General features: G+C 45.1%; 1 protein-coding gene across 2 annotated transcripts in view; it reads left to right on the top strand.

The window, feature by feature from the left end:
* Window positions 1-19281, top strand: part of ADAMTS13 (ADAM metallopeptidase with thrombospondin type 1 motif 13) — a 98197-nt gene extending 78916 nt beyond the window's left edge. For both annotated transcript variants that reach the window (XM_063935849.1, XM_063935848.1), the window contains exons 26-32: window positions 4156-4341; window positions 6343-6547; window positions 8346-8655; window positions 9106-9252; window positions 17657-17833; window positions 18011-18189; window positions 18406-19281. In XM_063935849.1, the coding sequence (XP_063791919.1) occupies window positions 4156-4341; window positions 6343-6547; window positions 8346-8655; window positions 9106-9252; window positions 17657-17833; window positions 18011-18189; window positions 18406-18567 (1366 nt within the window). In that variant the 3' untranslated portion in view covers window positions 18568-19281. The remainder of the gene's footprint in view (window positions 1-4155; window positions 4342-6342; window positions 6548-8345; window positions 8656-9105; window positions 9253-17656; window positions 17834-18010; window positions 18190-18405) is intronic.
* The last annotated feature ends 383 nt before the right edge of the window (window positions 19282-19664 follow it).

The following is a 19664-nucleotide window of genomic DNA, read 5'->3' as shown; positions in this document are numbered from 1 at the left end:
TGGGCGTACCCAGACGCTCCGTTGCGTAATTTACGCTGCGTGCGTCGGCCTTTGCGTACGCGAGTCTCTCCCTTTGTTAGAGACACGTGTACACCAGTCTTTGTCCACCGTAACACAACTAACACGTTTTATCAATGTAGATGATCCTCGATCATCTACCGCGCACCACACCAATCTCTCCTTTTACCTTTAGGTAGAGCTGTGTGTATTTCTATACCTTAACTGTATTACCTTTACTCTTTAACTATGAAATAGCGGCAAATCTCTCTTAGTACGTTTATCAATTATACAATGGCAAACAGGAGAGTGATATATGAAAATACACGAATGAAAAGAAATGCAGATATGCGTGCGTGTGTACGCAAGACAGAAATAAACAGTTTTAAAAAAAACACTATCGTTTTGTTCTTACCTCCGGTCCCGGATTCCTTCAGCACCCTTTACTAAGCGAAGCAGACGCTTATCCAAACAGCACTACGAGGAATATGACCTCCCGCCCTTTGCTGCTGGATAATGTCTGCTGAAATTACCTAGTGCAGATATGTGAAGGACGGGCGAGCCGCCAATTGATAAAGCTAAATATTTATCTTATATAAAACCCTTTGTGAGGTCTAAGAACACTGTACGCTATTTACGTATGGAGTACCGTAAGGGTACGCTCGTTGCGTAACAATCGCTTAGCCGTGATCGAGACGCTCAAGCGTCACGTTCGCTCACGGCCAATAGATCACAGGCAGGCACGCTATTGGCTGCCGACTACCGTAATGATTCGCTATAGCGAATGCGAACGCTCAAGACCACGAGGAGATCACCAGCGGCGCAGACGCTCACAATGTTAAACCTTTATATCTAAACCATAAACAATGTAATATGCTGTAAAACCTTAGTGTAGAGATAGGGTGTAGATGCAACCTAGTATAACCTTATTAACTTAAAAGCTGTTTGAGCGTCACCGACGCTCTGAGAATACTTAGCACTATAAGAAATACACAGATACCGTGCTTAGGGTCCAACGCCTAACATATATATATTATGAATGATATACTTGCAAAAGAATTAACACAATACAAGTCATACACTACAATATAACATAGATCACCTAACCAGATAACTATACATGAAATACAATACTATTACGTTCAAGGGATTACGAGAGAAAAAGGAGAAGAGAGAGAGAGAGAGAGATATGGCCCATAACAACAAGGAAAGACAATATGATTGCGGAGAAAACTTACGCACAAAGGAAACGATCGCATGCGCCTCTGGACATCCAGCTCCCGATTTTCAGCAATGATAACCGTTGAAGAGTAAGAGCTGGATGTGATCGGCTTCTCTATTTATGCCCCACACACAATACAATTCAATGGTCCCTACAATCTCATTGTTCATTGGACACAGGAATTCCTCCTCGCATTATAACAAAAGGTCATAGGTTGATTCATACAGGTGGGCTGTGACTATTTCCAACAGCTCAGGTGGGAGGGAAACTGGGTTTCCCGCCGCATGGGTAATAAAGTGCAAATACAGTAAATGTTCATAAACTTCTTATGTCCATAACTATTCGCACGAGCGATTGATCTGCTTCAAACCAACACCGGAATATTGCTAATTAAATTCTCTTCCGATGGATACTAAACACCACTGTATTACTCCTGTCTGACCCTTCGTATCAAACAAAGAGGGATCTCTCTGTCCAGGAACATGCTATATTAACTAAACTTTCAGAATCTATCAAAGGGACCATGATCTACAAAATACATTATATAGTGGAAATATGTAACGATTGAGTCGCACGCTACGATCACATAAACTCTACCGTAAATGCGCATACCGTGCGCCTGCGGGTGCCCGCGACTGCGAGTATGCGCACGCACGGGAGAGCGTACGCATGCGCAGCGCAGACCTGTGTGAGGTGCAAATATGGCAGTGTGCATAGAGATATTTTTCTGACTTTGACAGTCCACCCTTTGGCAGTCAATAATAACTGCCACCTTCTAAAACATTTCAAAAGGAGAAAAATATATGTCAGGGGTTAATACATTTACATGGTGCCACACAACTACATCAGCGTACAGTAACCACTAACTGCCTGACACCTCTCACTGTGCCACACAGCTATATCAGCGTACAGTAACCACTAACTGCCTGACACCTCTCACTGTGCCACACAGCTATATCAGCGTACAGTAACCACTAACTGCCTGACACCTCCCACTGTGCCACACAGCTATATCAGCGTACAGTAACCATTAACTGCCTGACACCTCTCACTGTGCCACACAGCTATATCAGTGTACAGTAACCACTAACTGCCTGACACCTCCCACTGTGCCACACAGCTATATCAGTGTACAGTAACCACTAACTGCCTGACACCTCTCACTGTGCCAAACTGCTATATCAGTGTACAGTAACCACTAACTGCCTGACACCTCTCACTGTGCCACACAGCTATATCAGTGTACAGTAACCGCTAACTGCCTGACACCTCTCACTGTGCCACACAGCTATATCAGCGTACAGTAACCACTAACTGCCTGACACCTCTCACTGGGCCACACAACTATATCAGTGTACAGTAACCACTAACTGCCTGACACCTCTCACTGTGCCACACAGCTATATCAGCATACAGTAACCACTAACTGCCTGACACCTCTCACTGTGCCACACAACTATATCAGTGTACAGTAACCACTAACTGCCTGACACCTCCCACTGTGCCACACAGCTATATCAGTGTACAGGTACCACTAACTGCCTGACACCTCTCACTGTGCCACACAGCTATATCAGCGTACAGTAACCACTAACTGCCTGACACCTCTCACTGTGCCAAACTGCTATATCAGTGTACAGTAACCACTAACTGCCTGACACCTCTCACTGTGCCACACAGCTATATCAGTGTACAGTAACCGCTAACTGCCTGACACCTCTCACTGTGCCACACAGCTATATCAGCGTACAGTAACCACTAACTGCCTGACACCTCTCACTGTGCCACACAACTATATCAGTGTACAGTAACCACTAACTGCCTGACACCTCTCACTGTGCCACACAGCTATATCAGCATACAGTAACCACTAACTGCCTGACACCTCTCACTGTGCCACACAACTATATCAGTGTACAGTAACCACTAACTGCCTGACACCTCTCACTGTGCCACACAGCTATATCAGCGTACAGTAACTGCTAACTGCCTGACACCTCCCACTGTGCCACACAACTACATCAGCGTACAGTAACCACTAACTGCCTGACACCTCCCACTGTGCCACACAACTACATCAGCGTACAGTAACCACTAACTGCCTGACACCTCTCACTGTGCCACACAGCTATATCAGTGTACAGTAACCACTAACTGCCTGATACCTCTCACTGTGCCGCACAACTATATCAGTGTACAGTAACCACTAACTGCCTGACACCTCTCACTGTGCCACACAACTATATCAGCGTACAGTAACCGCTAACTGCCTGACACCTCTCACTGTGCCGCACAACTATATCAGTGTACAGTAACCACTAACTGCCTGACACCTCTCACTGTGCCGCACAACTATATCAGTGTACAGTAACCACTAACTGCCTGACAGTGACCTCTATCTCTGGGTGATCGGATGGAACCAGGGTTGTGCAGTTGGGGTAGTTGTTGCCAACTCCCTCAAAAGGGATAATCTGGAGGTACATTGGGGCAAAAGTGTAAGGGGCTTATTTATCATTACATTTTTATGGAATATTCCACCAAAATACCCATTTTCGGGAGATACTGGCAAATATGAAGTATCACCCACATGTTCTCCTATCCGACAGCGTGCGCAGGAGTCCGGCTAGAGGTGTGAAGAGGCTGCTGATGCGGTCACATTGCGGGGATGGGCTCCTCTGTCCCTGTGTGTGCTATGTGATACAGTGGGGCGGTATTATCACATATTGCAATGCGGTTTCAGCTGCTAATATCACGCCCAGATCACATGGAGAATGAGCATTGATACATCTGCCCCTCGCTGTGCTACTTCTGTGATTAATGCCACCATGAAATGTAATACTTGTAAGACTGATGGCTGGCTTTGCCCCATGCTAAGAGCGTCAAATAAACATGTAATGAAAGTGGTTCTTTATGCTTCACTTTACTTTCTCTTACAGGTGGCGCTATAAGACCGGATCTTGCAGCGTGAGCTGCGGTGGGGGCATTTTAATGAGGGTCCTGTACTGCGCCAGGGCTCCCGCACAAGGCGACATTGAGGAGCAAATTGTTGCAGATGGTGAATGTCAGCACCTGCCTCATCCCCAGGAACAGGAACCCTGCAACCAGCAGCCATGCCCCCCGAGGTGCCCGCTCCTCTTCCTAACCCATTACAGTGGTGTATGCCTCCTGATACTAAGGTTATGCCAGGGCTACTCCCTAGCATCCTCTGCTATACTCTTACTGGGGCTGGGGATGATGTTACAACAAGCTAGTGCATTTTTATGTGAGCTATACAACATGGCCGACAGTGGGGCTAAGTCTGCGTCTGACGCGTCTGCGCCCGCTGTACCATAGAGCGACTAGAGCCTGATTACTACATCATGGTAATGCCAGAATCCGCCCATGTATACTACAAATCTGTACGTCTGCAGGTGGCTGTCTATCCCGCCCGCTGTTCTAACATCCGCAGTAATGAGACGTGCACCAGCCACACGCTGTGCTGGGTGCAGGGCCAAACCTCAGCTGAACGCAAGTCGCTATGCGCACAGATGTCGGGGATTTGAGCACGCTGCGCATGTGCCAGAGACAGCGTTTGTAGGATTAGGGGCCTAATTCTGAGTTGATCGCAGCATCAAATGTGTTAGCAGTTGGGCAATACCATGTGCACTGCAGGAGGGGCAGATATAACATGTGCAGAGAAAGTTAGTTTTGGGTGGGGCGTGTTCAAACTGAAATCTAAATTGCAGTGTAAAAATAAAGCAGCGAGTATTTACCCTGCACAGAAACAAAATAACCCACCCAAATCTAACTCTCTCTGCACATGTTACATCTGCCTCCCCTGCAGTGCACATGGTTTTGCCCAATTGCTAAAAAATTTCCTGCTGCGATCAACTTGGAATTAGGCCCTAGGTGTCTGTATAGGTACAGAGGGCCTGAATCAGACCTGACCGCTCCTCTGTGAATTTGCAGAGGTTTGCGATTGGATAGTCGCCGCCCAGACAGAGTGAAAATCCTCCCCGTGCAAGTCTGCGTACGCCGTGCGAAAAGCTTTGCAAACACCGGTCAGCTGCAAATCCGTCCACAACTCACTCACCATGGAATGATTTTTCCAGTGTGTGCAGTGTGTGCGCAGCCCAGGACTCACTCCTACAGTGCGATACACAGGCTGATCGGGCCGGAGCTGACGTCACACACCCTCCCTGAAAATGCTTGGGCACACCTGCATTTTTCCTGACACTCCTAGAAAATGGGCAGTTACCACCCCCAAACGTCCGCTTCCTGTCAATTAATCTGCGTTCGCCTAGTGATAAAAAAAGAAGCAGGATTATTTCGCAGTTTGGTCTCACACCTGCACATTACGATCCATATGCATGCGCAGTCGTTTGATAATTGCCCGCTTTGCGGTTTCGCACAACAGCGATCAGGTCTGAATTAGGCACAGAGAATGCTTGTGCGGACAGAAACATCCGTCTGCCGACAGACTGCACTTTCCGTAAAATGGGCGGTAACTGAGAGGTGACCATGCGATCGCGCAGAACTCTTCTATCTTGTGGGAGTGTCACAGAGTGTTGCAGCGGGCAGCCGCAGGTGGGTCGCACAGTGGACCGCCAAGTGCTGCAGTGCGTAATAATCATGGGTCCTCAGTGGCGACTCTAACTACTGAGATCCAAACTGCCTCTGAGGCAAAGGAATATTTTACCAAACGCTTTGCTGATTAGGGATTCCATGGCCGAGTAGCCAAGTCTCAGTTCCCCATACACAATATGTCTAGCACCTGTGTATGTGATGTCAGGGCCGTAACTAGGGGGGGGGGGGGGGGGGGCTAAGGGGGCATGCGCCCCGGGTGCAGGATTTGAGGGGGTGCCAAGGAGTTACAGAGGAACAGGGTTTTTTTTTAACGTGTTTTTTTTACCGGCAGTGCTGTGCTGCTCCAGTGAGGCACCAGACAGCACCCTTGGCAATGTCTCTGACCCACCTGTCTGCCCACAGCTGGCTTTTTTTTGTTTGGGGGGGGGCGCAAACGATTGCCTTGCCCCAGGTGACGAAAATCCTAGTTTCGGCCCTGGTGATGTCCAGGCGTCCACATGTTTCTGATGATGAAATAAATTTGAGGGAAACTGTGTCTTCTTCTTTGTCGCCACTAGGTGGCGAGTTGTGGAAAGCAGCCAGTGCTCTGAAGCTTGCGGGTACGGCGTGTCTAAACAGAAGGTCTCATGTGTGCAGACCGTGGACGGCGTACAGAGAGACGTGGATGAAGCATCGTGTCCGTCTCATGAGAGACCCCTGCCTGCCGTTCCCTGCTTTATCACCAGCTGCTTCTACACATGGGAAGTAGGGGCCTGGATGCAGGTATTAATATATATGTAACTCCGGTTGTTTCTGGTGCACCTAAGAGGGGTATCCAATTAGCCACGATAATGCCACGGCCATGAAAAACGGTATCCGGACTCCAGGTCGACAACAAAAAGGTCGACACACCTTAGGTCGACGCCAATTGGTAGACACACTTTATGTCGACATGGACAAAATGTCGGCATGGACAAAAGGTCGACATGGAAAAAGTTCGACATGGAAAAAGGTCAACATGAGTTTTTCACAATTTTTTTCTTTTTTGGAACCTTTTCATACTTAACGATCCACGTGGACTACGATTGGAACGGTAATCTGTGCCGAGCGAAGCGGAGCGGAGGCACCATGCCCGAAGCATGGCGAGCAAAGCGAGCCATGCGAGGGGACGCGGTGCACTAATTGGGGTTCCCGGTCACTCTACGGAAAAAACGACACCAAAAAAACATAAAAAACTCATGTCGACCTTTTTCCATGTCGACCTTGTTAATGTCGACCTTTTGTCCATGTCGACCTTGTATCCATGTCGACCTAAGGTGTGTCGACCAATTGGCATCGACCTAAGGTGTGTCGACCTTTTTGTTGTCGACCTGGAGTCCCAGACCCATGAAAAACGTTTTTGTTTTCTTTATATTTAATTAGTTTTTTATCACCAATTTTTTTATCACCCCCTATACAATTAAATTGTGAGAATACCCCGTTTTTCTGCCGAAAATACATAGGGTCTGCTAAAAACCCACGGACCTATGTATTATCGTAGCGCTTATCATGCAAAAAACGCATCCCTGATAAGCGTTGACTATCGGGACTAATAGGATAGCATCTGGCGAGCCAATTAGCCGCGGTAAATTACCATGGCTAATTGGATACCCCCTAAGTAAATTACCATGGCTAATTGGATACCCCCTAAGTAAATTACCATGGCTAATTGGATACCCCCCTAAGTAAATTACCATGGCTAATTGGATACCCCCCTAAGTAAATGACCATGGACAATTGGATACACCCCTTAGTAAATTGCCGTGGCTAATTGAATACCCCCCTAAGTAAATTACCATGGCTAATTGGATACTCCCCTAAGTATACTGCCGTGGCTAATTGGATACCCCCCTTAGTAAATTGCCGTGGCTAATTGGATACCGCCCTAAGTAAATTACCATTGCTAATTGGATACCCCCCTAAGTAAATTACCGTGGCTAATTGGATACTCCCCTAAGTAAATTGGCGTGGCTAATTGGATACCCCCCTAAGTAAATTACAGTGGCTAATTGGATACCTCCCTAAGTAAATTACAGTGGCTAATTGGATATCCCCCTAGGTAAATTACCGTGGCTAATTGGATATCCCCCTTGTGTTATGAGAGGAGATTTAAATTACTGGGGTTTATTCACTAGAGGTTGATTTCAAAAATCGATCTCAACCGATGTTGGGTTCCAGGGCCGAAACACACATTTACTGATAGATAATTTTTTTATATTAAGTTCTAAAACTTAGTAAATGTGTATTTTAGCCCTGGAAATACAACATTGATTTAGACCAATTTCCATCACTAAAAAAATGTATGGAAATGGACCTTTAGTAAACATACCCCGCTTTCTCCATGTTTATCTTGTATAATAATCTCTAGGGTTTGGGGATCCCCAGAAATTGTCTTGGTAATTGTGATGGCTATTCCCTGCCGGACTCCATGCTGATTTAATGGCGTGATTTGGCAAGGCTGGCACTCTGCGGTTCTGGTAATCATTGGGCAGAGGGAAAGGATCCTGTTACTCTTTGTGTGACTGACAGTCTTTACATTTAGTGCTCGGCCACCTGTGGTAATGGGATTCAAAGTCGTGAGCAATTCTGTTTCAACACAAAGAGCCATCTGCAAGTCAGTCCCGCATTCTGTCGACACACCCCAAAACCTATCACCCTGCGTGGCTGCTCAGAGACACCCTGCCACAAGGACGCACAGCCAGACGTATCGCACAGATCACTGGTGACAACCCAAACACCAAGTGACCCCAGGCTGAGACCACATCATACAGATGCTGCCGTCCCCTCTGTCTATGTCCCACCAAGTGACAGACCAGAACAGCCTGTGGTGGAGGAGGATGGAGGAGGGAATGGTATGTATCCTCTGCTTCTTATACTGCCCTGATTAATGCAGCTGTTGGTACAACCAGAGAGATAGGAAGAGAGATGCAGACGCACACTCCTAGCACCAAGAACACTGATAGTAAGAATAATTGAAATAAACCCTCACAAATAACATGGAGTATAACTGAAGTTCTTAGCACACATTTGCACAGATATCTTTAGTTATAGGATGTGCAGTCCAGGTCCCCCCCTTTTCCCCACTATATTTGTGTATATATTGTACACTGGAAGGTAAGGATTCCTTCCTCTGGTATTGGCACCCCTCCCATTCACCCTCAGGTGTTTTAATTAGCTGGGTTCCTGCATGTCAGATCACACATTGATAAGGCCCTATTTAGAGGTAAGTCCTGAATAAATTTATAGAATGTGATAGTATTAGGGATGTTCTTGACGGTTCGGTGTGTTCCTCTCTCCTGTAGGGGTCTGTGGACATCAGTTCCTGAACTCATCCGGAGTTGTAAATGCTACTGGTCTCCTTGAAAAGGACTGTGTGTTCTCCATTGGGCGCCCTCTTGGCGAGGTGATTGTCGTCAAAGTTCTGACTAGTTCCCTCAACTGCACGGCTGGTATGTGTCTCATAACTCTACCTCAGAACTCTGTGTCTCATAACTCTACCTCAGAACTCTGTGTGTCTCAGAACTCTACCTCAGAACTCTGTGTCTCATAACTCTACCTCAGAACTCTGTGTGTCTCAGAACTCTATCCTAGAACTCTGTGTGTCTCATAACTCTATCCTAGAACTCTGTGTGTCTCATAACTCTATCCTAGAACTCTGTGTGTCTCATAACTCTATCCTAGAACTCTGTGTGTCTCAGAACTCTACCTCAGAACTCTGTGTGTCTCAGAACTCTATCCTAGAACTTTGTGTGTCTCAGAACTCTATCTCAGAACTCTGTGTGTCTCAAAACTCTATCCTAGAACTCCGTGTGTCTCATAACTCTACCCTAGAACTCTGTGTGTCTCAGAACTCTATCTCAGAACTCTGTGTGTCTCATAACTCTATCCTAGAACTCTGTGTGTCTCATAACTCTATCCTAGAACTCTGTGTGTCTCAGAACTCTACCTCAGAACTCTGTGTGTCTCATAACTCTATCCTAGAACTCTGTGTGTCTCATAACTCTATCCTAGAACTCTGTGTGTCTCATAACTCTACCTCAGAAGTCTGTGTCTCAGAACGCTATCTCAGAACTCTGTGTGTCTCAGAACTCTATCCTAGAACTCTGTGTGCCTCATAACTCTATCCTAGAACTCTGTGTGTCTCAGAACTCTACCTCAGAACTCTGTGTGTCTCATAACTCTATCCTAGAACTCTGTGTGTCTCATAACTCTATCCTAGAACTCCGTGTGTCTTAGAACTCTATCCTAGAACTCTGTGTGTCTCAGAACGCTATCCTAGAACTCTGTGTGTCTCATAACTCTATCCTAGAACTCTGTGTGTCTCATAACTCTACCTCAGAACTCTGTGTCTCAGAACTCTATCTCAGAACTCTGTTTGTCTCAGAACTCTATCTCAGAACTCTGTGTGTCTCAGAACTCTATCCTAGAACTTTGTGTGTCTCATAACTCTATCCTAGAACTCTGTGTGTCTCAGAACTCTACCTCAGAACTCTGTGTGTCTCATAACTCTGTGTTTCTCAGAACTCTATCTCAGAACTCTGTGTCTCATAACTCTATCCTAGAACTCTGTGTGTCTCAGAACTCTACCCTAGAACTCTGTGTGTCTCATAACTCTACCCTAGAACTCTGTGTGTCTCATAACTCTATCTCAGAACTCTGTGTCTCAGAACGCTATCTCAGAACTCTGTGTTTCTCAGAACTCTATCTCAGAACTCTGTGTCTCAGAACGCTATCTCAGAACTCTGTGTGTCTCAGAACTCTACCTCAGAACTCTGTGTGTCTCATAACTCTATCCTAGAACTCTGTGTGTCTCATAACTCTACCTCAGAACTCTGTGTCTCAGAACTCTATCTCAGAACTCTGTGTGTCTCAGAACTCTATCTCAGAACTCTGTGTCTCAGAACTCTATCTCAGAACTCTGTGTGTCTCATAACTCTATCCTAGAACTCTGTGTGTCTCATAACTCTACCTCAGAAGTCTGTGTCTCAGAACGCTATCTCAGAACTCTGTGTGTCTCAGAACTTTATCATAGAACTCTGTGTGTCTCATAACTCTACCTCAGAACTCTGTGTCTCAGAACTCTGTCTCAGAACTCTGTGTGTCTCAAAACTCTGTGTTTCTCAGAACTCTATCTCAGAACTCTGTGTGTCTCATAACTCCACCCTAGAACTCTGTGTGTCTCAGAACTCTATCTCAGAACTCTGTGTCTCAGAACGCTATCTCAGAACTCTGTGTGTCTCATAACTCTATCCTAGAACTCTGTGTGTCTCATAACTCTACCTCAGAACTCTGTGTCTCAGAACTCTATCTCAGAACTCTGTGTGTCTCAGAACTCTATCTCAGAACGCTATCTCAGAACTCTGTGTGTCTCATAACTCTATCCTAGAACTCTGTGTGTCTCAGAACTCTATCCTAGAACTCTGTGTGTCTCATAACTCTACCTCAGAACTCTGTGTCTCATAACTCTATCTCAGAACTCTGTGTGTCTCAGAACTTTATCCTAGAACTCTGTGTGTCTCATAACTCTACCTCAGAACTCTGTGTCTCAGAACTCTATCTCAGAACTCTGTGTGTCTCAGAACTCTATCTCAGAACTCTGTGTCTCAGAACGCTATCTCAGAACTCTGTGTGTCTCATAACTCTATCCTAGAACTCTGTGTGTCTCATAACTCTACCTCAGAACTCTGTGTCTCAGAACTCTATCTCAGAACTCTGTGTGTCTCAGAACTCTATCTCAGAACGCTATCTCAGAACTCTGTGTGTCTCATAACTCTATCCTAGAACTCTGTGTGTCTCAGAACTCTATCCTAGAACTCTGTGTGTCTCATAACTCTACCTCAGAACTCTGTGTCTCATAACTCTATCTCAGAACTCTGTGTGTCTCAGAACTTTATCCTAGAACTCTGTGTGTCTCATAACTCTACCTCAGAACTCTGTGTCTCAGAACTCTGTCTCAGAACTCTGTGTGTCTCAAAACTCTGTGTTTCTCAGAACTCTATCTCAGAACTCTGTGTGTCTCATAACTCCACCCTAGAACTCTGTGTGTCTCAGAACTCTATCTCAGAACTCTGTGTCTCAGAACGCTATCTCAGAACTCTGTGTCTCATAACTCTATCCTAGAACTCTGTGTGTCTCATAACTCTATCCTAGAACTCTGTGTGTCTCATAACTCTACCCTAGAACTCTGTGTCTCATAACTCTACCCTAGAACTCTGTGTGTCTCAGAACTCTACCTCAGAACTCTGTGTGTCTCAGAACTCTGTCCTAGAACTCTGTGTGTCTCATAACTCTATCCTAGAACTCTGTGTGTCTCAGAACTCTACCTCAGAACTCTATCTCAGAACTCTACCTCAGAACTCTGTGTGTCTCATAACTCTGTGTTTCTCAGAACTCTATCTCAGAACTCTGTGTGTCTCATAACTCTATCCTAGAACTCTGTGTGTCTCATAACTCTACCCTAGAACTCTGTGTCTCATAACTCTACCCTAGAACTCTGTGTCTCATAACTCTACCCTAGAACTCTGTGTGTCTCAGAACTCTACCTCAGAACTCTGTGTGTCTCAGAACTTTATCCTAGAACTCTGTGTGTCTCATAACTCTACCTCAGAACTCTGTGTCTCAGAACTCTGTGTGTCTCAAAACTCTGTGTTTCTCAGAACTCTATCTCAGAACTCTGTGTGTCTCATAACTCCACCCTAGAACTCTGTGTGTCTCAGAACTCTATCTCAGAACTCTGTGTCTCAGAACGCTATCTCAGAACTCTGTGTCTCATAACTCTATCCTAGAACTCTGTGTCTCATAACTCTATCCTAGAACTCTGTGTGTCTCATAACTCTACCCTAGAACTCTGTGTCTCATAACTCTACCCTAGAACTCTGTGTGTCTCAGAACTCTACCTCAGAACTCTGTGTGTCTCAGAACTCTATCCTAGAACTCTGTGTGTCTCATAACTCTATCCTAGAACTCTGTGTGTCTCAGAACTCTACCTCAGAACTCTATCTCAGAACTCTATCTCAGAACTCTGTGTGTCTCATAACTCTATCCTAGAACTCTGTGTGTCTCATAACTCTATCCTAGAACTCTGTGTGTCTTATAACTCTATCCTAGAGCTCTGTGTGTCTCATAACTCTACCCTAGAACTCTGTGTGTCTCATAACTCTACCCTAGAACTCTGTGTGTCTCAGAACTCTACCTCAGAACTCTGTGTGTCTCAGAACTCTATCTCAGAACTCTGTGTGTCTCAGAACTCTATCTCAGAACTCTGTGCGTCTCAGAACTCTATCCTAGAACTTTGTGTTTCTCATAACTCTATCCTAGAACTCTGTGTGTCTCAGAACTCTACCTCAGAACTCTGTGTGTCTCATAACTCTGTGTTTCTCAGAACTCTATCTCAGAACTCTGTGTGTCTCATAGCTCTATCCTAGAACTCTGTGTGTCTCAGAACTCTATCCTAGAACTCTGTGTGTCTCCTAACTCTATCCTAGAACTCTGTGTGTCTCAGAATTCTATCCTAGAACTCTGTGTGTCTCATAACTCTATCCTTGAACTCTGTGTGTCTCAGAACTCTATCTCAGAACTCTGTGTGTCTCAGAACTCTATCTCAGAACTCTGTGCGTCTCAGAACTCTATCCTAGAACTTTGTGTTTCTCATAACTCTATCCTAGAACTCTGTGTGTCTCAGAACTCTACCTCAGAACTCTGTGTGTCTCATAACTCTGTGTTTCTCAGAACTCTATCTCAGAACTCTGTGTGTCTCATAGCTCTATCCTAGAACTCTGTGTGTCTCAGAACTCTATCCTAGAACTCTGTGTGTCTCCTAACTCTATCCTAGAACTCTGTGTGTCTCCTAACTCTATCCTAGAACTCTGTGTGTCTCAGAATTCTATCCTAGAACTCTGTGTGTCTCATAACTCTACCCTAGAACTCTGTGTGTCTCAGAACTCTATCCTAGAACTCTGTGTGTCTCAGAACTCTATCCTAGAACTCTGTGTGTCTCAGAACTCTATCCTAGAACTCTGTGTGTCTCAGAACTCTATCTCAGAACTCTGTGTCTCAGAACGCTATCTCAGAACTCTGTGTGTCTCAGAACTCTACCTCAGAACTCTGTGTGTCTCATAACTTTACCCTAGAACTCTGTGTGTCTCAGAACTCTATCCTAGAACTCTGTGTGTCTCAGAACTCTATCCTAGAACTCTGTGTGTCTCAGAACTCTATCCTAGAACTCTGTGTGTCTCAGAACTCTATCTCAGAACTCTGTGTGTCTCAGAACTCTATCTCAGAACTCTGTGTGTCTCAGAACTCTATCTCAGAACTCTGTGTGTCTCAGAACTCTATCTCAGAACTCTGTGTGTCTCAGAACTCTACCCTAGAACTCTGTGTCTCTGAGAACTCTGTGTCTCAGAACGCTATCTCAGAACTCTGTGTGTCTCATAACTCTATCTCAGAACTCTGTGTGTCTCAGAACTCTATCTCAGAACTCTGTGTGTCTCAGAACTCTATCTCAGAACTCTGTGTGGCTCAGAACTCTATCTCAGAACTCTGTGTGTCTCATAACTCTATCCTAGAACTCTGTGTGTCTCATAACTCTACCTCAGAACTCTGTGTCTCAGAACGCTACCTCAGAACTCTGTGTGTCTCAGAACTCTATCTCAGAACTCTGTGTGTCTCAAAACTCTACCTCAGAACTCTGTGTACCTCATAACTCTATCCTAGAACTCTGTGTGTCTCATAACTCTATCTCAGAACTCTGTGTGTCTCATAACTCTATCCTAGAACTCTGTGTGTCTCAGAACTCTACCTCAGAACTCTATCTCAGAACTCTACCTCAGAACTCTGTGTGTCTCATAACTCTGTGTTTCTCAGAACTCTATCTCAGAACTCTGTGTGTCTCATAACTCTATCCTAGAACTCTGTGTGTCTCATAACTCTACCCTAGAACTCTGTGTCTCATAACTCTACCCTAGAACTCTGTGTCTCATAACTCTACCCTAGAACTCTGTGTGTCTCAGAACTCTACCTCAGAACTCTGTGTGTCTCAGAACTTTATCCTAGAACTCTGTGTGTCTCATAACTCTACCTCAGAACTCTGTGTCTCAGAACTCTGTGTGTCTCAAAACTCTGTGTTTCTCAGAACTCTATCTCAGAACTCTGTGTGTCTCATAACTCCACCCTAGAACTCTGTGTGTCTCAGAACTCTATCTCAGAACTCTGTGTCTCAGAACGCTATCTCAGAACTCTGTGTCTCATAACTCTATCCTAGAACTCTGTGTCTCATAACTCTATCCTAGAACTCTGTGTGTCTCATAACTCTACCCTAGAACTCTGTGTCTCATAACTCTACCCTAGAACTCTGTGTGTCTCAGAACTCTACCTCAGAACTCTGTGTGTCTCAGAACTCTATCCTAGAACTCTGTGTGTCTCATAACTCTATCCTAGAACTCTGTGTGTCTCAGAACTCTACCTCAGAACTCTATCTCAGAACTCTATCTCAGAACTCTGTGTGTCTCATAACTCTATCCTAGAACTCTGTGTGTCTCATAACTCTATCCTAGAACTCTGTGTGTCTTATAACTCTATCCTAGAGCTCTGTGTGTCTCATAACTCTACCCTAGAACTCTGTGTGTCTCATAACTCTACCCTAGAACTCTGTGTGTCTCAGAACTCTACCTCAGAACTCTGTGTGTCTCAGAACTCTATCTCAGAACTCTGTGTGTCTCAGAACTCTATCTCAGAACTCTGTGCGTCTCAGAACTCTATCCTAGAACTTTGTGTTTCTCATAACTCTATCCTAGAACTCTGTGTGTCTCAGAACTCTACCTCAGAACTCTGTGTGTCTCATAACTCTGTGTTTCTCAGAACTCTATCTCAGAACTCTGTGTGTCTCATAGCTCTATCCTAGAACTCTGTGTGTCTCAGAACTCTATCCTAGAACTCTGTGTGTCTCCTAACTCTATCCTAGAACTCTGTGTGTCTCAGAATTCTATCCTAGAACTCTGTGTGTCTCATAACTCTATCCTTGAACTCTGTGTGTCTCATAACTCTATCCTAGAACTCTGTGTGTCTCAGAACTCTATCTCAGAACTCTGTGTGTCTCAGAACTCTATCTCAGAACTCTGTGCGTCTCAGAACTCTATCCTAGAACTTTGTGTTTCTCATAACTCTATCCTAGAACTCTGTGTGTCTCAGAACTCTACCTCAGAACTCTGTGTGTCTCATAACTCTGTGTTTCTCAGAACTCTATCTCAGAACTCTGTGTGTCTCATAGCTCTATCCTAGAACTCTGTGTGTCTCAGAACTCTATCCTAGAACTCTGTGTGTCTCCTAACTCTATCCTAGAACTCTGTGTGTCTCCTAACTCTATCCTAGAACTCTGTGTGTCTCAGAATTCTATCCTAGAACTCTGTGTGTCTCATAACTCTACCCTAGAACTCTGTGTGTCTCAGAACTCTATCCTAGAACTCTGTGTGTCTCAGAACTCTATCCTAGAACTCTGTGTGTCTCAGAACTCTATCCTAGAACTCTGTGTGTCTCAGAACTCTATCTCAGAACTCTGTGTCTCAGAACGCTATCTCAGAACTCTGTGTGTCTCAGAACTCTACCTCAGAACTCTGTGTGTCTCATAACTTTACCCTAGAACTCTGTGTGTCTCAGAACTCTATCCTAGAACTCTGTGTGTCTCAGAACTCTATCCTAGAACTCTGTGTGTCTCAGAACTCTATCCTAGAACTCTGTGTGTCTCAGAACTCTATCTCAGAACTCTGTGTGTCTCAGAACTCTATCTCAGAACTCTGTGTGTCTCAGAACTCTATCTCAGAACTCTGTGTGTCTCAGAACTCTATCTCAGAACTCTGTGTGTCTCAGAACTCTACCCTAGAACTCTGTGTCTCTGAGAACTCTGTGTCTCAGAACGCTATCTCAGAACTCTGTGTGTCTCATAACTCTATCTCAGAACTCTGTGTGTCTCAGAACTCTATCTCAGAACTCTGTGTGTCTCAGAACTCTATCTCAGAACTCTGTGTGTCTCAGAACTCTATCTCAGAACTCTGTGTGTCTCATAACTCTATCCTAGAACTCTGTGTGTCTCATAACTCTACCTCAGAACTCTGTGTCTCAGAACGCTACCTCAGAACTCTGTGTGTCTCAGAACTCTATCTCAGAACTCTGTGTGTCTCAAAACTCTACCTCAGAACTCTGTGTACCTCATAACTCTATCCTAGAACTCTGTGTGTCTCATAACTCTATCTCAGAACTCTGTGTGTCTCATAACTCTATCCTAGAACTCTGTGTGTCTCATAACTCTATCCTAGAACTTTGTGTGTCTCATAACTCTACCCTAGAACTCTGTGTGTCTCAGAACTCTATCCTAGAACTCTGTGTGTCTCAGAACTCTATCCTAGAACTCTGTGTGTCTCAGAACTCTATCTCAGAACTCTGTGTGTCTCAGAACTCTATCTCAGAACTCTGTGTGTCTCATAACTCTACCCTAGAACTCTGTGTGTCTCAGAACTCTATCTCAGAACTCTCTGTGTCTCAGAACTCTATCTCAGAACTCTGTGTGTCTCATAACTCTATCCTAGAACTCTGTGTGTCTCAGAACTCTATCTCAGAACTCTCTGTGTCTCAGAACTCTACCTCAGAACTCTGGTTGTCTCAGAACTCTATCTCAGAACTCTGTGTGTCTCAGAACTCACTTATGTTTGGCCAATACTCTCAGACCTTACAATGGAACAGCGCCTCTAGTGGCCAGGGCACCTTGTACAATGGCTGTAATATCATCAGCACATTTCCAGTGCATATGTATCTGTATATATAATGTTGTGTTTATCTGTCTGTTATAATTTTCTGCCGTCACAGGAGAGTTTGTGGAGTTCTATAACAAAGAAATGTGGAGGAAAGGGTGCAAGCGGCTTTCAGTAGTGACGGTACTTGCAAGGTCAAACACCCTGAAAGTGAGGCAGCGCCAGGTGCATGCTGGTAACGGTATTGCGCTGGAGTACTTCAGCAGACTAGATACAAAGAGCAACCAGCAAGGTACGAGAGAGTGGCGTTTCCCATTCTACACCTTCTAGAGAATGGACAACACACTAATGATCATGTTCCCACGTTCCAACAATATACTGGAGTGTCTGACTAAATGGTTGTGTGTGGTGTATGGTATTATATGTACACGTTGCCTCTGACCCGCCACCATTCTCTGTGTTCTCACAGACTGTGATGTCCAGCTCTTTGGGATGAAAGGAGACATACAGAACCCGGTACAGTCCAAGCCATGGTCTCACGCGTGCCGTACCTTTATCGATGTGCCCCCTAAGTATACCATTGCGATCTATGCCTTTTATATGGATCTGGAAACAGGAGCCAACAAAACCCACCCAAACTTCATCCTGGTGAGTTACCGGTCACTCAGTGTGTCTCATGTCTTCTGCGCTGTCATTCTGCCGCAGACTGCTAGGTCACGTACCGAGGAGCTAAATATGCGCAAAATAATGTAACTTTTCAATAAAATTTATTGCAAAGTTGAATTAATTTCATACAGCGCTTTGTAATTCATATGACGATGGAAGTGCTCAAATATTTATTTTACTGTGTTTTATACTCTCTAGATCCGTGATATGAAAACGCTGAAATCTTCCGCCTTCCACGGAAATAACTTGTTCTACTGGGAGTCCACGGGGAGTCAGGCAGAGATAGACTTCAACAGTGATTTCTCGCAAGAAAGAGTCAGCTTCCGGGCTCAGTACTGGGCCAAAAAGCCGCGAGGCTGAAGGGGGGGTTCAGGACTTAGGGGACTAAGGGGGTCATTCCGAGTTGATCACCCGCTGACGATTTTCGCAGCGCAGCGATCAGGTGAAAAAATGGCGTTTCTGCACATGCGTATGCCCCGCAATGCGCACCCACGACGTACAGGTACAAAGCTCTGGTAGTGCTCAGGTTCTAGCGAAGTTTTCCTTCGCACTGGCGGCCGCAAGAAGATTGACAGTTTCTGGGTGTCAACTGACCGTTTTCAGGGAGTGTTTGCAAAAACGCAGGCGTATCTGAATAAACGCAGGCGTAGCTGGGCGTTCGCTGGGAGGGTGTATGACGTCAAATCCGGACACGAATAGTCTGAAGTGATCGCAAGCGCTGAGTAGGGTCAGAGCTACTCAGAAACTGCACAAACTGTTTTTGCAGAGCTCGGCTGCACAGGCGTTCGCACTTCTGCTAAGCTAAAATACACTCCCCAGTGGGCGGCGGCATAGCGTTTGCACGACTGCTAAAACTAGCTAGCGAGTGATCAACTCGGAATGATCCCCAGAATCCTGACACACTGTGTACAGCACTGCCTGCTGATGTGTTTTTTTATTTTAACATTTAGAATGTGGCATTACACTGGTGGATGTTCTGTGGCAACTGGGAGTCCATTTTAGTAACTATCATAATTTAATTGTACCAGTCAGTGACCAATTACATTCCTATAAAGAGACTTTATTATCACATCATTGAGGCAGTTTTCCATTATGCATTTTCCCTACATTATATCAAACTGCTGAAACCAGTTCTTAAATCCACTTGTGTTCCAGGGAGGAGTTCTATAACCATGCACACCGTCAGACCATGTAGTGGCAATTCGTGGCCTGGGAGCAAACACCAGCAAGTGACACAGGCTTTTCTACCGGTGCACTGCAGTAGAATGGGAGTGACCGTGTGGTTTCCCGAAAACATATAACTGTATTGATCTCTACAATACACTGAGCACTCTAGGGACCTATGTACAATACACTGAGCACTCTAGGGACCTATGTACAATACACTGAGCACTCTAGGGACCTCTATATAATACACTGAGCACTCTAGGGACCTCTATACAATACACTGAGCACTC

The sequence above is a fragment of the Pseudophryne corroboree genome, chromosome 8, assembly GCF_028390025.1.
Source record: "Pseudophryne corroboree isolate aPseCor3 chromosome 8, aPseCor3.hap2, whole genome shotgun sequence".
Taxonomy (NCBI): domain Eukaryota; kingdom Metazoa; phylum Chordata; class Amphibia; order Anura; family Myobatrachidae; genus Pseudophryne; species Pseudophryne corroboree.
Note: the sequence above shows the minus strand (reverse complement) of the source record. Positions and strands in the feature narration are given on the sequence as shown.